At 39.6% G+C, this 22,069-nt stretch overlaps 1 protein-coding gene across 2 annotated transcripts in view; it reads right to left on the reverse strand.

The window, feature by feature from the left end:
- The window catches only part of GRM5 (glutamate metabotropic receptor 5), a 622,492-nt gene that overhangs the window by 85,611 nt on the left and 514,812 nt on the right, over positions 1-22,069 (reverse strand). For both annotated transcript variants that reach the window (XM_068978087.1, XM_068978086.1), the window contains exons 5-6: positions 20,668-20,836; positions 13,386-13,512 (exon numbers count right to left, since the gene is read on the reverse strand). In XM_068978087.1, the coding sequence (XP_068834188.1) occupies positions 13,386-13,512; positions 20,668-20,836 (296 nt within the window). The remainder of the gene's footprint in view (positions 1-13,385; positions 13,513-20,667; positions 20,837-22,069) is intronic.

Consider the following 22,069-nt stretch of genomic DNA (forward strand, 5'->3'; position numbering starts at 1 on the left):
TCTAGAAGGACTTTCCTGGTGGCTCAGACGGTAAAGCATCTGTCTACAGTGTGGGAGACTTGGGTTCGATCCCTGGGTTGGGAAGATCCCCTGGAGAAGGAAATGGCAATCCACTCCAGTACTATTGCCTGGAAAATACCATGGACAGAGGAGCCTGGTGTAGGCTACAGTCCATGGGGTCGCCAAGAGTCGGATACGACTGAGTGACTTCACTTTCTTCTTTCTTTCTTTCTTTGTGTTCTAGAAGCCTGTTTTTCCCAAGGGGACAAAACATGCAACCCCCACCCCCACTCTTTAGCTTGTATTCTAATTGGGGAGACTGACAATATGTGATCAGCAAAAATAAATGAACACATTAGCAACAGAACAGAATAAAAGGTTATGTTTGAAGTGGGGAAAATAAGAGATGGAAGAGGCTAAAGAGGGACAACTGGTAGTCCTAAGCAAGTTGGTCAAGGTAGACATGTGAGCAAGGACTTGTAACAGCAGTATGGGTGTCTAGGGTGGAGCATTCTAGGTAGAGACCCTGGGATAAGAGCTTCCTGTTATTTAACAGAAGGACAAAAGGACCAGTGTATTAGGGGTCAGAGAGAGATTAAGTGAAAGGGAAAGTAGTCCAGATTCATAACAAAGGGCCAGGTCTTATAGAACATAAGTGTGACTTTGAATGAGGGAGAACTAGTGTGTATTCTTGGACCATGGACTAACATGATCTGGCTTACTTTTTAAAAAGGTATCTTTGCCTAGGTTATTGAGAAAGCGGCTTTAGGTCAGGGCAAGGGTAGAATCAGGATGATTAGTTAGGAGGTTATTTCACTAATAAAGGTGATTAATCATGATTACTGGGGCCTGGATCTGTTTCTCTCAGGGGAGGTAGTGAGATGGGGTGGACTTCTATATTTGAAGGAAGAGCCAATGGAACTTCCTGACCAGTTGACCAAAGGATAAGAGAAAATTCAAAAGAAGATTCCCAAGATACTGGCCTGAGCTATTGAAAGAATGAATTTGCCATCCCATGAAATACAGAATGCTAAGGATAGAGCAGCCTTGGGGAATCAGAAGGTAAAGACCTGGATTTCAGTTTTGGAAACGTAAAATGAAATATCTGTGGCACATTCAAATAAATATGTCAAGTAGGCAGTTGAATATTCAACTCTGGAGGTTTATGAGAAGTCTGGGCTATATATTTAAATTCAGAAATTTGCAGTGTTTAACCGAGAATGAGACTGAGTCAGGTCACCAGTGAAGCAAATGTAGATAGAGGAGGATGAAGACTGAACCCCGGGGCACCCTAAAAGTCTATCCTTAGTTCTAGTTCCACCACACAGTTAGATGTACATGTAAAACTACGGAAACCAGTAGCCGCCAGATCTCCCCGAGAAGGCTCATTTTTTTTGTTATCGAGGAAAACAGAAAAAGCGAATAATGATTCCAGTATTATCTACTGAAACCAGAAAAAACTTTTGTTCAGAGAGAGTGATTAAAAAAATAGATAGCAGGGGGAAAAAATAATCTAGTTTCAAGCATAAGAGGAATCAAAGCATCCGCCTTGGGAATAGATTTCAGTCTAGAATGGAAGACAAAAATAGGCACATGTATGAAAATATGTTAATTTTAGTGTTCACATAATATGTTTTTAACGTGCTTTGGCAAACTGGCAACAACCAACATTAACACAAATAATAAATGTGGTTTATGTATCCAGTTGTTAATGTACAGGCAGTGATTAATGAAATAGCAGCAAAATATATTAATTAAAGAAAAAAACAGTAGAGACTGGGCACAGTAGCTGAGTTTATCAGCACTCCAGAACCTAAAAGAAAGAAATAGGAAACAAGAAGAAATGAAAAATAGAAAGATGGCATACGCTGTTTAGATTTGTTATAGCTCATGACTATGATATCTTTTTGGAGCTTCCAAATTACATTAACCTTTTGTGATCCATTCATTTGGAATCAGAAATCATTTGGAATCTTATTACATTATCTAAGAAGACAATCTAAGTATGGTTAAAAGAGAAGTTTATAATAGTTCAACAAATTCAAATTCATTGATTATCCTGTGCTATTTGCTGGGCTAGACAATCATTGACTTAGAGGATATTACTTTAAAATGTGAAAGACATTTGATAGAGGTTGGAACTTTTCCCAGATTTTCTCATTTATTTTTAAATCAGTCTATCTCTATATTCATTTTTCGTCACTATGTTTTTAAATTTAATTCTGTTCAGTTCAGTTGCTCAGTCGTGTCCCACTCTTTGTGACCCCGTGAATCGCAGCATGCCAGGCCTCCCTGTCCATCACCAGCTCCCGGAGTTCACTCAAACTCACGTCCATTGAGTTGGTGATGCAATTAAGTGATGTACTCTTGCCTGGAAAATCCCATGGACAAGGGAGCCTGGTGGGCTGCAGTCCATGGGGTCGCAAAGAGTCGGACACGACTGAGCGACTTCACTTTCACTTTTCACTTTCATGCATTGGAGAGGGAAATGGCAACCCACTCCTGTATTCTTGCCTGGAGAAACCCAGGGACGGCGGAGCCTGGTGAGCTGCCATCTATGGGATCGCACAGAGCAGGACATGACTGACGCGACTTAGCAGCAGCAGTGGTAGATAATCCATCTGCCAGTGCAGGAGAGGCAAGAGAGGCAGGTTCAGTCCCTGGGTTGGGAAGATCCCCTGGAGAAGGAAAGGGCAACCCACTCCAGTATTCTTGCCTGTAAACTTCCATGGACAGAGAAGCGTGGCAGGCTACAGACCACATGGGCACAAAGAGTAGGACCTGACTTAGTGACTAAACAACAACCACCACAAAAGAGTGATAATCATTCACATAATTGAATTATTAATAGGTACCACACTATGTGCTATTTAATCTCTCCAGTAATTCTATGAACTAATTGCTACTGTTTCCTACATTTTTTAGGTAAGAGGAAGCTGAAGCTCAGGGAAAGGAAATTTACATTTGCTTAAAGTCACACAGTGAGTCATTGATGGTGTGTGGATTTCAACAGGGATGTGTCTGACTCTAAGCCTTTTGATTTAAACCACTGTTATTGGAAGATAATAAAGATAAATTGTTCAAGACATGTTTCACACGCAGTTAGAAATCTCAGCTGTATTTTTTTGCACTATGTCTGTCATAAATTTTGCCTTTCTTAGATAGCACTGGTGAGTCTATAACAAATGTAAGGGAAATCTATTAATAGAAAGTGCTTAGGGATCCAGGAACTCTATTGTTAAAGCATTGTTTTTTTACAACTGGTCACCATTATGATGTCTGATATTCAGAAAAGGATATTTTCCATAAGTAGGCTTTGATAGGAAACTAAATGTGAAATAATGATTCACTTGCTTCGAAATAGCTTGGTTATATTTGAAAAAAATATCTATGAATACACGTTCCTTAGAAATATTCCTTAGAGTTTTGCTTTCTCCTTAAAAATTCTTCTCCCTTTTAGCTGGTTAACTTCTCATTTAGACATGAACTTTGATTTGGACATGAAATTTGATTCCATTCCATGACCTGGTTAATTTTTTTCTCCCCAATGTAATCAGCACTTACTCTCATGCAAGCAGATTTTTTTTTCTTCCATCTTCCTTCCTTCTCTTTGTTGTTCTGTTCATTCATTCATTCTTTCCTTTACCCCTTCTCTCTCTCATTATTAGACAAACATTAGATTAGTTTCCATATATGCATGGCATACTTAACGTATTGAAATTGCTCTTTATTTGTGTGTGTGTCTGCCCAGACCCTGGAATACTCAAGGGTAGGAATTGTGACTCCATGATCACTGTGTGTCCAGTGTCCAGTGCTTTGTTTGAGCCACACTGGAGCTATTTGCTAATGAGTGTTTCTGTCCTTTGTGCTACCAATGCAAATTTAATTATTGTATGTATTATATGTTGTACTCTTAGTGCAGTTATTTAAGTCAACCTTCTTCTACTGTGGACATCTGATGCATAGAAATGGAAGGTCAGATATTTTACATATTTATTTTAATCAAAAGAACCTAGCACAATGTTGAAAATAGTGTAGAAAGTTGATTAACAAAAAGAACTTTTGCTGAATGAATGAGTGATAGGATAGACAGCTTGTATAGCATGTGTTTCTATTTAGATTATTACCTAGCTTAGAAGCCAAGAAATTAGAGGTCGCATTATGAAAAACTATTCCATTTAAAATACTAACAGGAACTATTTATTACCACTGTAATTATAAAAATTAAACATATTTCTTATCTAAACTTGTAACAAATTTCCTCTAAAGAACCAGAAACACATAATAAATGGAAAGAGGTTTTTTTTTCTTTTTTTTTCCCTTTTCTCATCCAAACTGAATTGTAATAATCAAATAGGCAGCACTTTTTACAAACATTTCAAATGAAAAATATCAGAGCAACCTGGAGGTAATTAACATGTAACCAGTTTGAAAGCTGAATTTCTTTCTCTTTCCATAATTTCCTGAAAATACGGGGCTCCCAAATGTAATTGTGAAGAGAGATATGTGGTGTAGCATAAAATGGTGGAATCATAGTGCCTGGGCTTGATTTTCCACTAGCTTTGTGACCTTGAGCAATTTATAGGATCTTCCTGGGTCTTAATTAATTCAGTTGTAAAATAATAATATGTACCTCATAGGATTCAAAAGGATAATGCTTAAAAAGTATTGGTGATGAAAAACAGTTCTTCCCATGTTTTTATTTACTCGTTAAAAGGTTAAAAAAAAAAAGTTCCAAGAAAAGTAGGGCAAACTGAGCAACAGAGATGAAGGCCACGTCTGTGAGAAGAGAGTAACTCAGACGCCAGCGCTCTAAGAGCTGCCGGTAGTTCTGCCTCCTTGGAGCTCATCCCCCTCCACCCCGCCAGGGTTCCCACTAACTCCTTTGTTTGACTCTGTTCTCTTTTTTCCCCCTGAAGTGAAGATACAAAGGTTCCAAAGCAATTAGGTAACTTAGGGAACCACAGGACTTCCTGGAGAATGTTCCTACTGACATTAAAATGTAGATGGGCACTGCCCTCCTTCCATTTTACAACTTTGCACTCTAAGTTATATTTCTTTCTGAGTGAAAAGCAGGAAGTCATTCTTTCTGTCATAAAGCTTCCCACCAACTTACTTCTTGACAGTCATGTTGTTGTTGTTGCTTTTTGCTTTTTCCTTTTACTTGGGTTTGTTGGAAGGCTGCCAGAGTTGGCATACCCACCTGAAAGTGTTTCTCTGGCTTTGGCTTTGGCCTGGGCAGCTCATGATCTGCTACTTATAACCCATCCTAAATTCTTTGAAAGAAAACAAAGATGCTTTCTAGTACAATATTTGCATGTATTGGTGGGGAGTTGTGTTCAGTGAAAAAGTTGTCTTGGCAGAAAACTGAAGGGAATTTTCTGAGTGCCTAGCCCAATTGTTGCCTTCCACTATTTCTTCCTCCTTCCTCTTTCAAACCAGACCTCACTGAAGTTATATTCTTGTCTCAGGGCAACAGTGACCTCCTCCTATTGACTGTAATTTCTGATATCTTCATTGCCCTTTATTCCCACTGCATCATCACAGTCCAAACCACCAACAGATCCACGCTGTGACTTACAACATTTCATTCCCATGGTTTTCTCTCCTCCTCCTTTCAAAGTCCCCAAATGGAGTCTTTATTTTAAAATTTTATCTTTTAATATTCGATTATTTAAATAGCTCAAATAGTATAAAGTATTTTAAACAAATTTTAAACACACAGGGAAGTGTAGAACAAACATAAACATCTGGATTCAACAGATATTGATATTTTGTAATTTGTTTCAAATTACATACACATACAACTTACAGATATAATTTAAAACTCTCTTATAAATCCTACCAGACTCCCTCCCATCTGTTTCCAGATGAAACCACTATTCCGAAATCAATATCCTTTCTACTCATGTTTTTAAACAATACTAGCACTTTACATTGACTAGATGAATGATATTTATAAAGTAGTCCACCATGATTGCAGGTTTCTCTGGTGGTTCAGTGGTAAAGAATCTGCCTGCCAATGCAGGAGACTTGGGTTCGACCCCTGGGTCAGAAGATCCCCTGGAGAAGGAAATGGCAACCCACTCCAGTATTCTTATGTGGGAAATCCCATGGACTGAGGAGCCTGGTGGGCTACAATCCATAGGGTTGCAAAAGAGTCAGACAAGACTTAGCGACTAAACAACAACAGCAACAACTATCATGATTGCACTTCCCTTTCTTATTCAATTTTTGGATACTCCTGGAAATAATACTTGCTCTGTTTAAAACTATTCTCTCTGCTCAAATGTAGACATAAGGTCAGAGAGTTTTATGTTTTGGTCAGAGAAATGTTGACATTTTCAGTACTTAGAACATTGCCTGGGATAAAGGAATTGCTAGTTATATAACTATTGAATGAATGACTACATGACTGAATGAATATGTATGTAATGAGTCTTAATTTCCTGTAGAATAAACTGTAAAATAGTTGCCATGCCTTATGAAATCCTGCAAGAGCTGGCCCTTGCTTGGCTTACCTGTCTCATTCCCCCAGGCTCTCAGTTCCTCCTCCATTTTTTGTATTCTAGGCCCCAGACACTCTTCTCTTTCATTTGAATTTGGCCAACTTCCACCTTTAATTCTTACGTGGTTAAGCAGTTCATTGAGGAGGCAACTCTAAACCTCATCCAAGTACCTTCCAATGATACAGGCCCTACACCATTCTAGTCTTACCTGTTGACACGCAGCATCTTATCACTTGTCAGTATTTAGGATGATAATCACTATGAGGGCAGCGATCCTGTTTATCCTCTTCACTGCCAACATGGATACCTGAAGATTGTTACACAAACTACTTGCTGTCCTTAATGACAGTGACTTGAATTAGGAATATTGTCTATGTTCTGCCCTCATTCTCCACTTAAAATCTTCTTTCTTTTCTTTGTCGTTTTCTTGCCAGGTTTCTGTTCTTTCTCTGTCTAATTCTTGGTTCCTGGTTACTTTCAGTTTATGATGGCTATTAAAAATACTGCTGGCCTGATATTGGGGCTTCCTCAGTGGCGCTAGTGGTAAAGAATCTGCCTGGACCGAGAGATGTGGGTTCGATCCCTGGGTCAGGAGGATCCTGTAGAGTGGTGAATGGCAACCCACTCAAGCATTTTTACCTGAAAAATTCCATGGACAGAAAGGCCTGGCTGGGGCTACAGTCCATGGGGTTGCAAAGAGTCAGACACGACTGATGGTGCATGCACACACACACACATTTATTTTGATGAACTTATTATGGCATCCCACTCCAGTACTCTTGCCTGGAAAATCCCATGGATGGAGGAGCCTGGTAGGCTTCAGTCCATGGGATCTCGAAGAGTCGGATACGACTGAGCGACTTCACTTTCACTTTTCACTTTCATGCATTGGAGAAGGAAATGGCAACCCACTCCAGTATTCTTGCCTGGAGAATCCCAGGGACGGGGGAGCCTGGTGGGCTGCCATCTATGGGGTCGCACAGAGTCAGACATGACTGAAGTGACTTAGGAGGAGGAGGAGGATTGATAAGATACATTCTCATAATACAATATTATATGCATCTGTATGTGTGTATTCAGACAAGTAACCCACAGTCTTACCTCTAATAACCATTTTCTTAACAATAGGTAACGTTCATTTCAAACATCTTTCTGTAAATATATACAAGGAAATGGCTAAATATAATATAGACATTAATGTCAGTTGACTGCCTCTCCTAGTTGTTTTTGCAGTTATTTAATTTTAAGATCTCTAACTGTGCTAACAATCTTACAGAGTTGTATCGGAATTAAACAAGTTTCCTGGCACACAGGAAACATTATGTGTGTGTTTGTTAGTTGCCATTATCACAATGAGGGCACTGACCCAGAGTGACCTGAGCTGTCATGTTATAGGCTGAAATGGGGTAACTGTGAGCCAAGTAGGTAGAAGAAAGACCCAAGCATCTCTGTAACAAGCTTTGGAATAGCTGAAGCCATCGGAGCAATCTTCTGGCTTAGCTAGCAGAGCCAGGTGCCAAGTGACTTTAAATCAGAGTCAACGAGATAGCTGCAAACAGCTGTAAGGTCTTTGGAAAAGTGCTGTAGATCTTAACTAAAAGTTAAACTTCATGTACTGTCAGTGTGGAGACCTTTCCAGGTTTAGCACTCGTTTCTCCCCTCCCACTTTCTCCCCCCATCCCTGCATATACACACATGCTCACACATATGCATGGAGCAAGAGGAAGGTCATTTAATTCTTCTGCTTGAAAAACTTCCCTGGCCCCACACAGTCTATAGGATAAGGTCCACACTCCTTAGTTAAAGCTGTCTTCGGAGGATGGCCCTAATACTTCCATATTCTTTTTTTTTTTAACATTCCCCATCATTTATTGCAAATTGACACACACTTACTGAGGGCCTCCTCTGTGTCAGGCATGGTGTTAGGTGCTAGGGACGCAAAGATGAGTGAGATACAGTTATGTCCTTGAGAAACTAAATGATTTAGCCATGGGGTGGGGTGGGGTGGGGGAGATAAGGATATAGGACCTTAAAATCCAGTTTGAAAATGTAAAGAGGGAAGCAGAATTTGCTTTAGAAATACAGAATAGGGGACTTATCAGTTTCTAAGTATAGCGAAAGTATCAGAGAGAAGGTGACATCTAGGCAGAGGTGAGCAGGAATTATTCAAGTAAATAAGGCAGGGAAGGTAACACACTTATGGACATGGAGGAATAAAATAGTGTTGTGTGTAGATGAGAATTATAAGCAGCCCTTGATACTAGAATGTAAAATTAGAATCATAAAGTGGTGGTGAATGAAATTAGAAAGATCATAGGAGGGTGAGGGAACTCTGTATGCCAGGTTGAAAAACTTGGATATATCCCATAGAGTTATGAAAACACTGGTAAGTGTTGAGCAATTAAATAAAATGGACAGATCTGTATTTTGGATACATTATCTACTAGCGAGATGAAAAAACAGACTTAGAGGCACGCAGCACAAATTTGGGAGTAGAGAAATAAACTGGGAGATTACTGCAATAGTCAAATGTGAAATGATAACTTAGCCAAGGGAAAAGTTTTACAAATAAATGGAGAGGAGGGATAAAAACATTTAGCAGTGCCAATAGGAGAACTTGCTGAGTGACTGGATATGGGTGGCCAGGGAGAGGGGAGGGTTTGTATGACTCACTTTTTATTTGGAGAAATGAGGAGAATGGTGCCGTTCAGAGCCTCAATGCTGCATACTCTTTCCAATATGATCTTCTTCACTTTATGAGTTTTTAACTTTATTTATTTTTTTTTCTTTAGTGGCCACACCATGTAGCATGTAGGATCTTAGTTCCCTGAATTAAGGGGGAATTGGACAGGAATTGAACCTGTGACCCCTGCAGCTGAAGCCTGATCTTAACCACCGGAGTACCAGGGAGGTCCTCTTCTTCACTGTTTTAAAAGTCAACTTAAAGACTATGCCTCAAGACTAAACCTTTTTAAATTTCTCCAGGGTTAGGTGTGCCCTTCTCCATTTTTCCATAATACTTTGCTCATTCCTTCCATATAGCACTTGGTCGTGAATATGCAAATGTAATTCTTTTTGTCCTATGTTTTGTAAAACTATCACAATGAACATGGTCTACTTTTTTCATTCAACAGAAAAGAATTTTATTATTACTATTTGGACTATAAACTGGACATGGAACAACAGACTGGTTCCAAATAGGAAAAGGAGTACGTCAAGGCTGTATACTGTCACCCTGCTTATTTAACCTCTATGCAGAGTACATCATGAGAAACACTGGACTGGAAGAAACACAAGCTGGAATCAAGATTGCCAGGAGAAATATCAATAACCTCAGATATGCAGATGACACCACCCTTATGGCAGAAAGTGAAGAGCAACTAAAAAGCCTCTTGATGAAAGTGAAAGAGGAGAGCGAAAAAGTTGGCTTAAAGCTCAACATTCAGAAAACGAAGATCATGGCATCTGGTCCCATCACTTCATGGGAAATAGATGGGGAAACAGTGGAAACAGTGTCAGACTTTATTTTTTGAGGCTCCAGAATCACTCCAGATGGTGACTGCAGCCATGAAATTAAAAGACACTCCTTGGAAGAAAAGTTATGACCAACCTAGATAGCATATTCAAAAGCAGAGACATTACTTTGCCGACCAAGTCCCATCTAGTCAAGGCTATGGTTTTTCAGTAGTCATGTATGGTTGTGAGAGTTGGACTGTGAAGAAGGGTGAGTGCTGAAGAATTGATGCTTTTGAACTGTGGTGTTGGAGAAAACTCTTGAGAGTCCCTTGGACTGCAAGGTGATCCAACCAGTCCATTCTGAAGGAGATCAGCCCTGGGATATCTTTGGAAGGAATGATGCTAAAGCTGAAACTCCAGTACTTTGGCCACCTCATGCGAAGAGTTGACTCATTGAAAAAGACTTTGATGTTGGGAGGGATTGGGGGACACGAGGAGAAGGGGACGACAGAAGATGAGATGGCTGGATGGCATCACTGACTTGATGGACGTGAGTCTGAGTGAACTCCGGGTGTTGGTGATGGACAGGGAGGCCTGGCGTGCTGCGATTCATGGGGTCGCAAAGAGTTGGACACAACTGAGTGACTGAACTGAACTGAATGTGCTGGGGAAACTAGGGTTAAAAATCACATAATTCTTATATAATTTACCATCTTGTTGGGAGAGAGATAAGACTCTTTCCCTCTCCCAGGAGAAGTGGTTATTGTTTAGATGTTTTTCTCCCACTAGATTATTAAGTTTCTTGGAAATTAGACTAATTTTATATTTCCAGTTTTTCTATTTTCTATTACATTTTCTGGCGCACACTAAGGCCTTAATTTGTTAAATTAATTCATACTTGATAATCTCAAAGACATCTCCAGCTGATCTTGTCTAAAACCAAACTACTGATCTTTATCAAAAAAAAGCATTTATTTCTCCAGTCGTCACGGCAGAAAATTGGGCAGCCTTGCTTAATATCCACTGCAACCAATCATCTGTATGTCCTGTTGATTCTACTTCGAAGTGCATCTGAAATCTTCCAATGCACTGTTCAGCCCAAGACACCAAGAACTTTTGGTGCCTGCAGTGGCAACCAGCGGTAACCACCCCATCTATCTCCCTGGTTCCACTTTCCATTCATCTCCAAATTATTCTCTCCCACTGAAAACAGAATAATATTTTAGAAATATGCATCCAATCATATTTTCTTCTTCTGCTATACTCCCTGCAAAGGTTTCTCATTGCACTTAGTATTAAACACGCAAATCCTGAACCTGTTCTATAAGGCTGTATGTGAACTAGCCCCTGCTATCTTTATGATCTCTTATCACATCATTTTCTCATTGGCATATCCACAGATAGACCTTTTCTCTTAGCCAGAAATGCCCTTCTCATCATTTTTTGATAGCTATGTCTGTATTTATCACTTAGGTCTCTACTAATTTTCGCTTCTTTAGAGAAATCTTTTATGATCACAAATTTAAATTATGTCTCCCCTACTATATTCATTTTCTAAAAACGCTTATTCTTTTGCTTCATAGTTCTGAACACAATTTGTATGTGGGACAAGGGGAGGGAGGAAGAGGGAGAGAGTCCTATCTCTCTCCCAACAAGATGGTAAATTACATAGAACCATGTCTATTTTTTAACCCTAGTTTTATCCAGCACATTATTCTAGTGCAAATAGTAATAATAAAATACTTTTCTATTAAATGAATGAAAAAGAAGACCGTGTTTCATTGTGATAGTTTTACAAACATAGGACAAAAGTTTACACCAGTATATTCATATTCAAGGTGCTTAGCCATTTAGATAGTTGAATCTGTGAAATAGTTGTTCAATTTGATGATAATCCATATTGAAATTAGAAGTTATGAATAGAAAAAAAGTGAAGAAGAAATAGTATAAAGGAAAAGATCACCAATACCAATTTTTATTTCCCTCACAAGAGAACCAATTATATTTTTTTTTTCTTACATTTTTACTGTGTGTGTGTGTGTGTGTGCTCCATTTCATCTGTTTAGCTAAATTTAATAAAAACTTTGTGTTCAGCCATAACTTGGCTCTGGGGACCCTGGGATTTATGAGTATCAGAAAGCTCATCATCTGTGGTGAAAATAGGACTCAAATGCTGTCACAAGGTACTTAGGTGTTTTATTAAATCAGAATTTTAAATTTTTTTTAGAAAAGAAAAGTTTTCTGCATAAATACCACTCACTGAAAACAAAGTCTTAATGTGAGCTGGTTTCAGAGGGCCCCAAATCACAGGATTTTTAGAACCAGGCTTTTGCAATAAGCTAACACAGCTACCATGGATAATCTCTTGTCCTGTGAGGGATCGAGTCTAACACCAATGCTGTTATAATCTAGCCTCTAGGAGTTTGTGTTAAATCCATCTTAATTGTAAAATGACTAGATGGCCTGACCTACCAGGTGGGCCTTCTGCCTGGAATGTCTTTTTCTCTTATTTTCCTGGAAAACTTATTTTCACAGGTCCCCTCTAATACTTTCTGTTCACAGATCTGTACCCTTTACTTTACTGTAATCACACTTTTACTTTTGGCCTCTCTCATTAACTTCTTGACAAGAGAGTGGCATATCTTTATTTTTATATATTTCAGTGGTAGGCAAATAGGTGCATAAAATGCATTTACTAAAGGTTTGTTGAATAAATTGGAAGGGAAGATGGAAGGTATCATTCTGTTTTCATATTGTAAAGATTAGAAACAGCTATATAATACCATTTTGAGAAGACAATGACAATCATTTCCTAACATTTTTGGAGGAAAAAACTCCTAAACCAAAACATCACGAAAACAGCAACAAAAAAACAACCCTCCCAAAGTACCCCCCAGACCAGGGAGAGATGAGTCTTACCCTGTGTTGACATTATTTGAAAACTTATTAGTTAGAGGTGTCCGGTTTAGGTTAAGGATAAGCACTAAGAGAAACAAAGAGTTTTAGACCAAATTCTACCTAATTCTGTGCTATCTTTTTGTCCTTAGACGTGTCATGACATATTTTAGTCTCTTCCTGGCCAATGTTTCTCTCTCTATGCCTCTAATCACAGTTAACTGGGGTCCTTCCTAGCAACTTCTGGGAATATCCTGAAGATGGGCTGAAAATGCCCAGTAGACAGCATAAGGATTCTGGTCCAGTTTAGCGGTGAAGGCAGGAATGTAGGCTGATTTCTCTCTGAGATACAAGATTTTCATGATGAGCCCAGGTGTTGGGAAGCCTTCTGTTCCTAAGGGAACTCTTTGTTGCATAAACAGTTCCACTAAGATGAGGACTGCTTGGAGATGTAACCCCCTCCCACATCTGTGTCCTTTCGGAGTTTTGAGGGAGGTGCCTATGCTGACATTGTGATGCACGTACCTGTGAGGTCGTCAGTGGGCCAGGACCCCAGCTGGCACGCCTTGCAGGTGTACTCATCAAAGACGTACTCGTTCTCCTTACAAGGTGTGCAGGTCCAACAGCAGCTCACCTCTCCCTTCCGGATCACCTATGGCAAACATCGACATTTTTGATTATTTTTTTTCTCACATAGATAAACATACAGCAATCTTTTATTCAAATACGCTGCTTTACAAAGCAGAAAGGGGCTTTCACATAAATTATTTCAAATGTTTATGGTTAGGCAGTATGAATATGGACATTCTCATTTTATAATTAAAGAAACAGGCTGAGTTTAAGCAACCAGTCCAACATCATAAAACTGGTTGGAGACAGGGTCAAGAATGAAATTAAGTGTAAATCTCTGGATAATTAGCTGTAGCTACCTGTATTAATGAAGTGACTTATTTGTGCTCACAAGTAAATATGTTTACATTTCCACATGTGTATATGTAACTGAATTTCCCCCAGAGTTTGTGCCTTTCTTTGCTTCAAATTACAAATTTTTGCTTTCTGGATTCCCCTTGGCTTCCCGCCACTAGTTGAATTGTTAGGGAAAAAAAGCCCCTCATGGTATGTCTATGAAAGTTTTAAAACATCTGTCTATATTGATAAAGCAATTAAGAATTTGTTTTGAATTCAGAGGCAGAAGATGCTTTTTCTGGAGATCACTTCTTAGACTGTTTCTACTAAAAATCTGGCTCAACAATTCATCCCATTCCTTCCTATTTTAGTAGTTTTGATTTGCTTGGGATGAAGAAGGATAAGGTCACTGAGACTATTATATTCCTCTTCATCTGTTTGATTTTTTTTAAGGCAATGGAAAATAGTTGAAATAATTTAACAGCTGAAAGAGTCCCAGATGTTATTCTTTAGAAATGGGTCTCTCTCTCTCTCTCTCTCTTTTTTTTTCCCCACCAACTGGTACATGAATAGCCTCTGTGGAATAGAGACAGCATTCATTAAACATTCCTATAAATAATTAAATCTGTGATTAAAAACTAGACACAGAAGTGATTACACTTCAGATTCCTTGTCTGAAATGCTGACTCTGTTAACGACCTTTGATAATAATGTCTGGATTTCTGTAGCCAAACACAGTTGTAAGCTGGCACGCCTTTCTTCTATTCTGTACTGTCCCTCGTGCTGACTTTTGGCACTCCAACAATACAAGTAGGAAATGATGACAAAAGGACTTGAAATATCCCTTCCCTAAAATAACCAGATAAATGAGGCAAAATTGCTAATCAGACCTACTTCATCTATCTAAAGCTTCCTTCATAAGAATATTGACTGTTTACAGGTAATTTAGTGCATGCCATATGGTGTCATCTCATTGAAACTTTAGAATAGCTCTGTATAAGGTAGCTAGTTTTATTTTATTCATTTTTTGGGGGGTGGGGAAGAAGGCTAAAGCTCAGAGAGTTTGCACGACACGTGGGTAAATGAGAGATCAAATAATGCCTGTTGGACTTTGAGGTCATGTTCATAAATATTGAACCTTATTGGTTTATATCAAGATAGGGTTCATGATATTTTGAAGTAGGCGGAGGAAAGAGAATCAAGGGGTACCAAAGTTCCAGTCTTACTTATGGTGTTGTTCAGTCGCTCATTTGTGTCCGACTCTTTGTGACCCCACAGAGCAGTAGCTCACCAGGCTCCTCTGTCCATGCGATTCTCCAGACAAGAATACAGGGCTGTCATTGCCTCCTGCAGGGGATTTTTCCAACCCCGATTTTGAACCCAGGTCTCTTGCATTGGCAGGCACCTTCTTTATCACTGAGCCACCAGGGAAGCCATCTTACTTAGAGCCACTAAATAATTGTGTAGCCTGGAGCAGTCTTCCAGCCGATTCTCTTTCTTCCAACCAAGACTACTGCTTTTGAAATAAAACCTGTGTTTAGAGGCCCCTGAGGATTAAATCTGTGGAGAAGGGAATGGCAACCCACTCCGGTATTCTTGCCTAGAAAATTCAGTGGACAGAGAAGCTTGATGGTCTATAGTCCATAAGGAGTCAAACACAGCTGAGTGAATCGAGAATCATGAAGATTTGTAAACTGCGTGTGTGTTAGTTGCTCAGTTGCATCTGACTCTTGCGACCCCATGGACTGTAACCTGCCAGGCTCCTCTATCCATGGACTTCTCCAGGCCAGAACTCTGGAGTAGGGAGCCATTCCCTTCCCCAGGGGATCTTCCTGACTCAGGAATGAAACCCAGGTCTCCTGCATTGCAGGCAGATTCTTTACCATCTGAGACACCAAGGAAGCCCGTGTATACTGTACAATACTTTAAAATATTAACTACTTTATTAGTGATATACATATGAATACCCACATAGAGAAATGGATTTCATTTTCAGGGTATTTTCAACCACACTTGGTAAAAAACTGTCATTGGGACAGTTGCTAGATTTTGTAATGCAAGGAGGCACATTTCAAATGCTGAAGGATTCTTTCTTAGCAGCCTGGCAAACAAAAGCACTTGCATTTTTCCTCTTAGAAATATGCTGACTTTCTGTGATTCAACTTGATTGGCTTTATAAATTTCAGTTTTTTACCAGAAAAGCTCATGACCTTTTCCAAGAATTCCAATTCTTATGATCTTTTTTGAATTGATAGGGACAACATAATGTCTTCTGATCATTAAAAACTGATTTGTTTTATTACTTTTTTTCACTTGTTATATATGTTCTGTTTTACATTCATTTTGAATACAAGAGGTGCTGACAATTCTTCTTTGGACTAATTTCCAATCTTTTTGAACAACCTGGAAGTAGTATGCTTGTCCTTATGAATAAAAATTTGCTGACATATTGACCCTTTGCCAGACTAAGTGTCCTTTCATGGACCCTAAATTAACAAATCAGATCAATGCTTTGAGGTGTTGATATCATTAGGGAAGCTGTTCAGTGACCATTTTAAGCCATATCAAGAAAGTGTAGTCAGTTATATATTTCAGTTGAGTCGCTCAGCGATGTCTGACTCTTTGTGATCCCATGAACCACAGCATGCCAGGCCTTCCTGTCCATCACCAACTCCCAGAATCCACCCAAACCCGTGTCCAGTGAGTCGGTGATGCCATCCAACCATCTCATCCTCGGTTGTCCCCTTCTCCTCTGCCCTCAATATTTCCCAGCATCAGGGTCTCTTCAAATGAGTCAGCTATTCGCATCAGGTGGCCAAAGTATTGGAGTTTCAGCTGCAACATCAGTCCTTCCAATGAACATCCAGGACTGATCTCCTTTAAGATGGACTGGTTGGATCTCCTTGCAGTTCAAGGGACTCTCAAGAGTCTTCCCTAACATCACAGTTCAAAAGCATCAATTCTTCGGCACTCAGCTTTCTTTATAAACCAACTCTCACATCCATACACGACCACTGTAAAAACCATAGCCTTGACTAGATGGACCTTTGTCGACAAAGTAATGTCTCTGCTTTTTAATATGCTATCTAGGTTGGTCATAACTTTCCTTCCAAAGAGTAAACATCTTTTAATTTCATGGCTGCCGTCGCCATCTGCAGTGATTTTAGAGCCTCAAAAAATAAAGTCTGACACTGTTTCCACTGTTTCCCCATCTATTTCCCATGAAGTGATGGGACCAGATGCCATGATCTTCGTTTTCTGAATGTTGAGCTTTAAGCCAACTTTTTCACTCTCCTCTTTCACTTTCATCAAGAGGCTTTTTAGTTGCTCTTCACTTTCTGCCATAAGGGTGGTGTCATCTGCATATCTGAGGTTATTGATATTTCTCCTGGCAATCTTGATTCCAGCTTGTGCTTCTTCCAGCCCAGCGGTTCTCATAATGTACTCTGCATAGGAGTTAAATAAGCAGGGTGACAATATACAGCCTTGACGTACTCCTTTCCCTATTTGGAACCAGTCTGTTGTTCCATGTCTAGTTCTAACTGTTGCTAACTGACCTGCATACAGATTTCTCAAGAGGCAGGTCAGGTGGTCTGGTATTCCCATCTCTTTCAGAATTTTCCACAGTTTATTGTGATCCATACAGTCAAAGGCTTTGGCATGGTCAATAAAGCAGAAATAGATGTTTTTCTGGAATTCTCTTGCTTTTTTGATGATCCAGCAGATGTTGGCAATTTGATCTCTGGTTCCTCTGCTTTTTCTAAATCCATCTTGAACATCTGGAAGTTCACGGTTCATGTATTGCTAAAGCCTGGCTTGGAGAATTTTGAGCATTACTGTACTAGTGTGTCACAGAAGGTGATGGCATCCCACCCCAGTACTCTTGCCTGGAAAATCACATGGACAGAAAAGCCTGGTAGGCTACAGTCCATGGGGTTGCAAAGAGTTGGACACGACTGAGCGACCTCACTTTCACTTTTCATTTTCATGTATTGGAGAAGGAAATGGCAACCCACTCCAGTGTTCTTGCCTGACACGACTGAAGCAACTTAGCAGCAGTAGCAGTAGCAGTTACTAGCGTGTGAAGTCACTCAGTCGTGTCCGAATCTTTGCGACCCCGTGGACTGTAGCCCACCAGGCTCCCCCGTCCATGGGATTCTCCAGGCAAGAATACTGGAGTGGGTTCCCATTTCCTTCTCGAGGGGATCTTCCTGACCCAGGGATTGAACTCAAGTCTCTCACATTGCAGGCAGAGGCTTTAACCTCTGAGCCACCAGTGAGATGAGTGCAATTGTGCGGTAGTCTAAACATTCTTTGGCATTGCCTTTCTTTGGGATTGGAAGGAAAACTGACTTTTTCCAGTCCTGTGGCCACTGGTGAGTTTTCCAAACTTGCTGGCATATTGAGTGCAGCACTTTCACAGCATTATCTTTCAGGATTTGAAATAGCTCAACTGGAATTCCATCACCTCTACTAGCTTTGTTCGCACTGATGCTTTCTAAGGCCCACTTGACTTCCTGTTCCAGGATGTCTAGCTCTAGGTGAGTGATCACACCATCGTGATTATCTGGGTCATGAAGATTTTTTTTGTACAGTTCTTCTGTGTATTGTTGCCACCTCTTCTTAATATCTTCTGCTTCTGTTAGGTCCATACCATTTCTGTCCTTTATTGAGCCCATCTTTGCATGAAATGTTCCCTTGGTATCTCTAATTTTCTTGAAGAGATCTCTAGTCTTTCCCATTCTATTTTTTCCCTCTATTTCTTTGAACTGATCACTGAGGAAGGCTTTCTTATCTCTCCTTGCTATTCTCTGTAACTCTGCATTCAAATGGGTATACCTTTCCTTTTCTCCTTTGCTTTTCACTTCCCTTCTTTTCACAGCTATTTCTAAAGCCTCCTCAGATAGCCATTTTACTTTTTTGCAGTTCTTTTTCTTGGGGATGGTCTTGATTCCTGCCTCCTCTACAATGTCACAAACCTCGATTATATATTTAATGGAGTGAAAATGAGATCTCATTAGGAAAATAGAATTTGGGATTAAAAAAGACTATATAAACATTACAAAAAATTAACTAGTATTGAAAATATGGTAACAGGGAGTTAAGTTCTTCCACTGGGTAAGTTATTCCCAGGAGAAAGGGGTAGAAAAGCATATATAAAGAAATCTCTTGAAACAGTCATTCAACATTTTGAAGTTACAGGTTCAAACTGTATTGCTGTGAAGGATCAAAACAGACCACTTCCATGTGGTAATTTATACAAGCTAATCTTTATATGGGAAGGGCTGGAAATTATGGACAGTTGATATTTTAAGTGAGTCTAAAAAGAGTTTCACATGAAGAGTTTAATTGCAAGATGATTGGCCAAGATGCAGATGGTCACTGAATATTAGGAGCTGGCCACCTTTTTCTACAAAAGACCAGATAGTAAATATTTTTGCCTTATGGTTGATATCCAGGGCTGATCAAGGCTACCTCCATAATGTTTCTTTCAAATACCTCCCCACCCACTTTCCACTCTCACCGTTTCTTCCATAATTCAGGGCCCTTGTCATCACTGTTGCAGTGTCCTTTTAACTTGTCTCTTCTTTCTTTATTCATTTCTCACAACTCTTCTCATGAATCTTCACTACTCAGACAGTAAAGAATCTGCCTGCAATTTAGCAGATCCCTGGGTCCAGAAGATCCCCTGGATCTCCAGAATTCTTGCCTGGAGAATCCCATGGACAGAGGAGCCTGGTGGGCCACAGTCCACTGGTTCGCAAAGAGTTGGACATGACTGAGTGACTAACACTTTCACCTTCATATGTCAGCATCTTGGACAAAATTTTTTCAGACTCCTGGTTAAAAATAAGTTCAACCTGTTTAGTATGGTATCCAAAACTCTCCACAAATGTGGCTTCAATCTATCATTGCAGCTTTCTCTTTCACAGTAACCATTTAGAGCACTGCACCCTAGCTTAATTCACTGTTATTCCAGAACAATCTGACCACTTCTGTACTTTTCTGGTTGTTCTTCCGTCTATACAGTGATGACTTCCCTGCATCTCTCTCCGATATCATATCCACTTTTCATGGTTCAGTGTCTGGCATTTTATTGAGAAGACATTTGTTTCTTTCTTCTGTAGGAACTTATTTGCTGCTGCTGCTGAGTCGCTTCAGTCGTGTCCGACTCTGGGCAACCTCATAGATGGCAGCCCATCAGGCTCTGCCGTCCCTGGGATTCTCCAGGCAAGAACACTGGAGCGGGTTGCCATTTCCTTCTCCAGTGCATGAAAGTGAAAAGCGAAAGTGAAGTTGCTCAGTCGTGTCCCACTCTTAGCGACCCCATGGACTGCAGCCCACCAGGCTCCTCCGTCCATGGGATTCTCCAGGCAAGAGAACTGGAGTGGGGTGAGGAACTTATTTAACCTCCCTTTTATTTTCTTTCTTTTAATGAAGTCATCACATTTTATATAACATTACTTCTCTGTGCCCACATGGTTGTTCCTCATCAAGACTATTAATCTTGTTAGAGTAAATGTGTCTTACTTATTTTTGCCCCACTAATGTAAACTATTACATTAGAGGAGCTTGATAAATATTTGTTGTTAATTAGAAATTGATGTGAATTCCAGCTGTGAACTCTTTATTCCCAGGAAGCATGTCTTCTAAAGGCTTACTGAGTAGATAGGGTGTAAGCGTGACTCACCAGTTGGTTCAGTCAGTCCAACCACTAAGACTGTTCTGGGTTTTACTAAGTATTGAAAGGACTTAATAAGAAAAGAATTAAATGTTTTTGACATTAGAAGCTTACTGTGGAAAAGGCAAAACAAATGTCTCAACTTGTTAAAAACATTCAGTGATAGTGAATACATCAGAACTTACAACAAAAATGAAAGAGACACAGGCTCTGTTTTACCTTTATCTGGCCTTTTTCACATGGTTCACTGCACACAGATCTGATAATGTGGCTTTTCTTGGCCCATACTTCATCATCATCCATTTTTAATTCTCCATTGTCCCAGCTTCCAACATTGATATAATCAAAATAATCTTTTCCCATTTCTTTGAAGTTCATTATTTCATACCTTAGAAACAAGAATATAATAATTATTCAGCTAAAATATAAATATTCAGCTATGGAAAAGCAACAGATTTCTGTCCTCCAAAATGTACCTATTGTCATATTAGTGACAGTGGAATTTTCCATGACAGTACACTTAGAATAACAAAAAGCTTGTCTGTTTCACTTTCTCTTCAGAGACCTTTTTTTTTAAACTTTGAAGCTTACACCTGAAATAGAAAATAATCCCATGTGAGAAGGTGACTTGACCTCAGCATGACGAAAAACTGTTTTGGAAGAACTTCAAGAAGTTTAAGGAAGTACTTCTTTAGGCTTCTTAAAAAGACAGCAAGGTTTTCATCTCCTCTGAAATAAAATGACAATTTCCTTTGTTAACTAAGTGAGGTAAATCTTTAATCTTAGCTTCAGCTTTAGAGAATGTGGAGGTAATTTGGATAGGACCTGATCCTTTCTTATTTTATCCTTTATCAATGGCTAAACTCATTGTATAAAGACACTTTAAGAAATGATGTTTAAAATAGTTCTGAAGAGTCAAAGCTTCTAAAGTACCCTATGCAATGTAGAAATGCTGGAAGGTACTAGTACCTTGTGAATTCTCAGCCTTTATCATCTATTGTTCTTAGGCCATGTTGTCTGTTTTATATACTCTTACTTACAAATACCCACAATATAATGTTTATATTTTTGCTTTAAATAGTGAGTTGTACTTAATCTGACGTTGATTCTCCATGTCTCCTCTGCTCAGGCATCAACGTGTGTGTGTGTGTGTATGTGTGTGTGTGTGCATGCGTGTGTGTGCGTGTGCGTGTGTGCATGTGTACATGCGTGTGTCTGACTCTTTTCGACCCCATGGATTGTAGCCCACCAGGCTCCTCTGTCCATGGGATTCTTCAGGCAAGAATACTGGAGCGGGTTGCCATTTCCTCCTCCAGGGGGTCTTCCCGACTGAAGGACTGAACCCGAGTCTCCTGCCTGCGTCTCCTGCACTGGCAGGCAGATTCCTTACCCTTGAGCCACCTGGGAAGCTCTGGGCAGTCACAGGGCCTCTTAAACCTTATTTGTCAGTGGACTCCCTATTTATCAGTTGAGGTCAGAAAACTTTTGCTATAAAGGGACAGATAGTAAATATTTCAGGCTTTGTGAGATGGCTTCAGCTAAAACTATACAACACTGTTAGAGCAGTGTGAAAGAGCCACAGACAGTATCTAAACAAATGAGACTTTTTGTTGTTATTTAG

This window comes from Capricornis sumatraensis, chromosome 8 (genome assembly GCF_032405125.1).
Source record: "Capricornis sumatraensis isolate serow.1 chromosome 8, serow.2, whole genome shotgun sequence".
In the NCBI taxonomy this organism is placed as follows: Eukaryota; Metazoa; Chordata; class Mammalia; order Artiodactyla; family Bovidae; genus Capricornis; species Capricornis sumatraensis.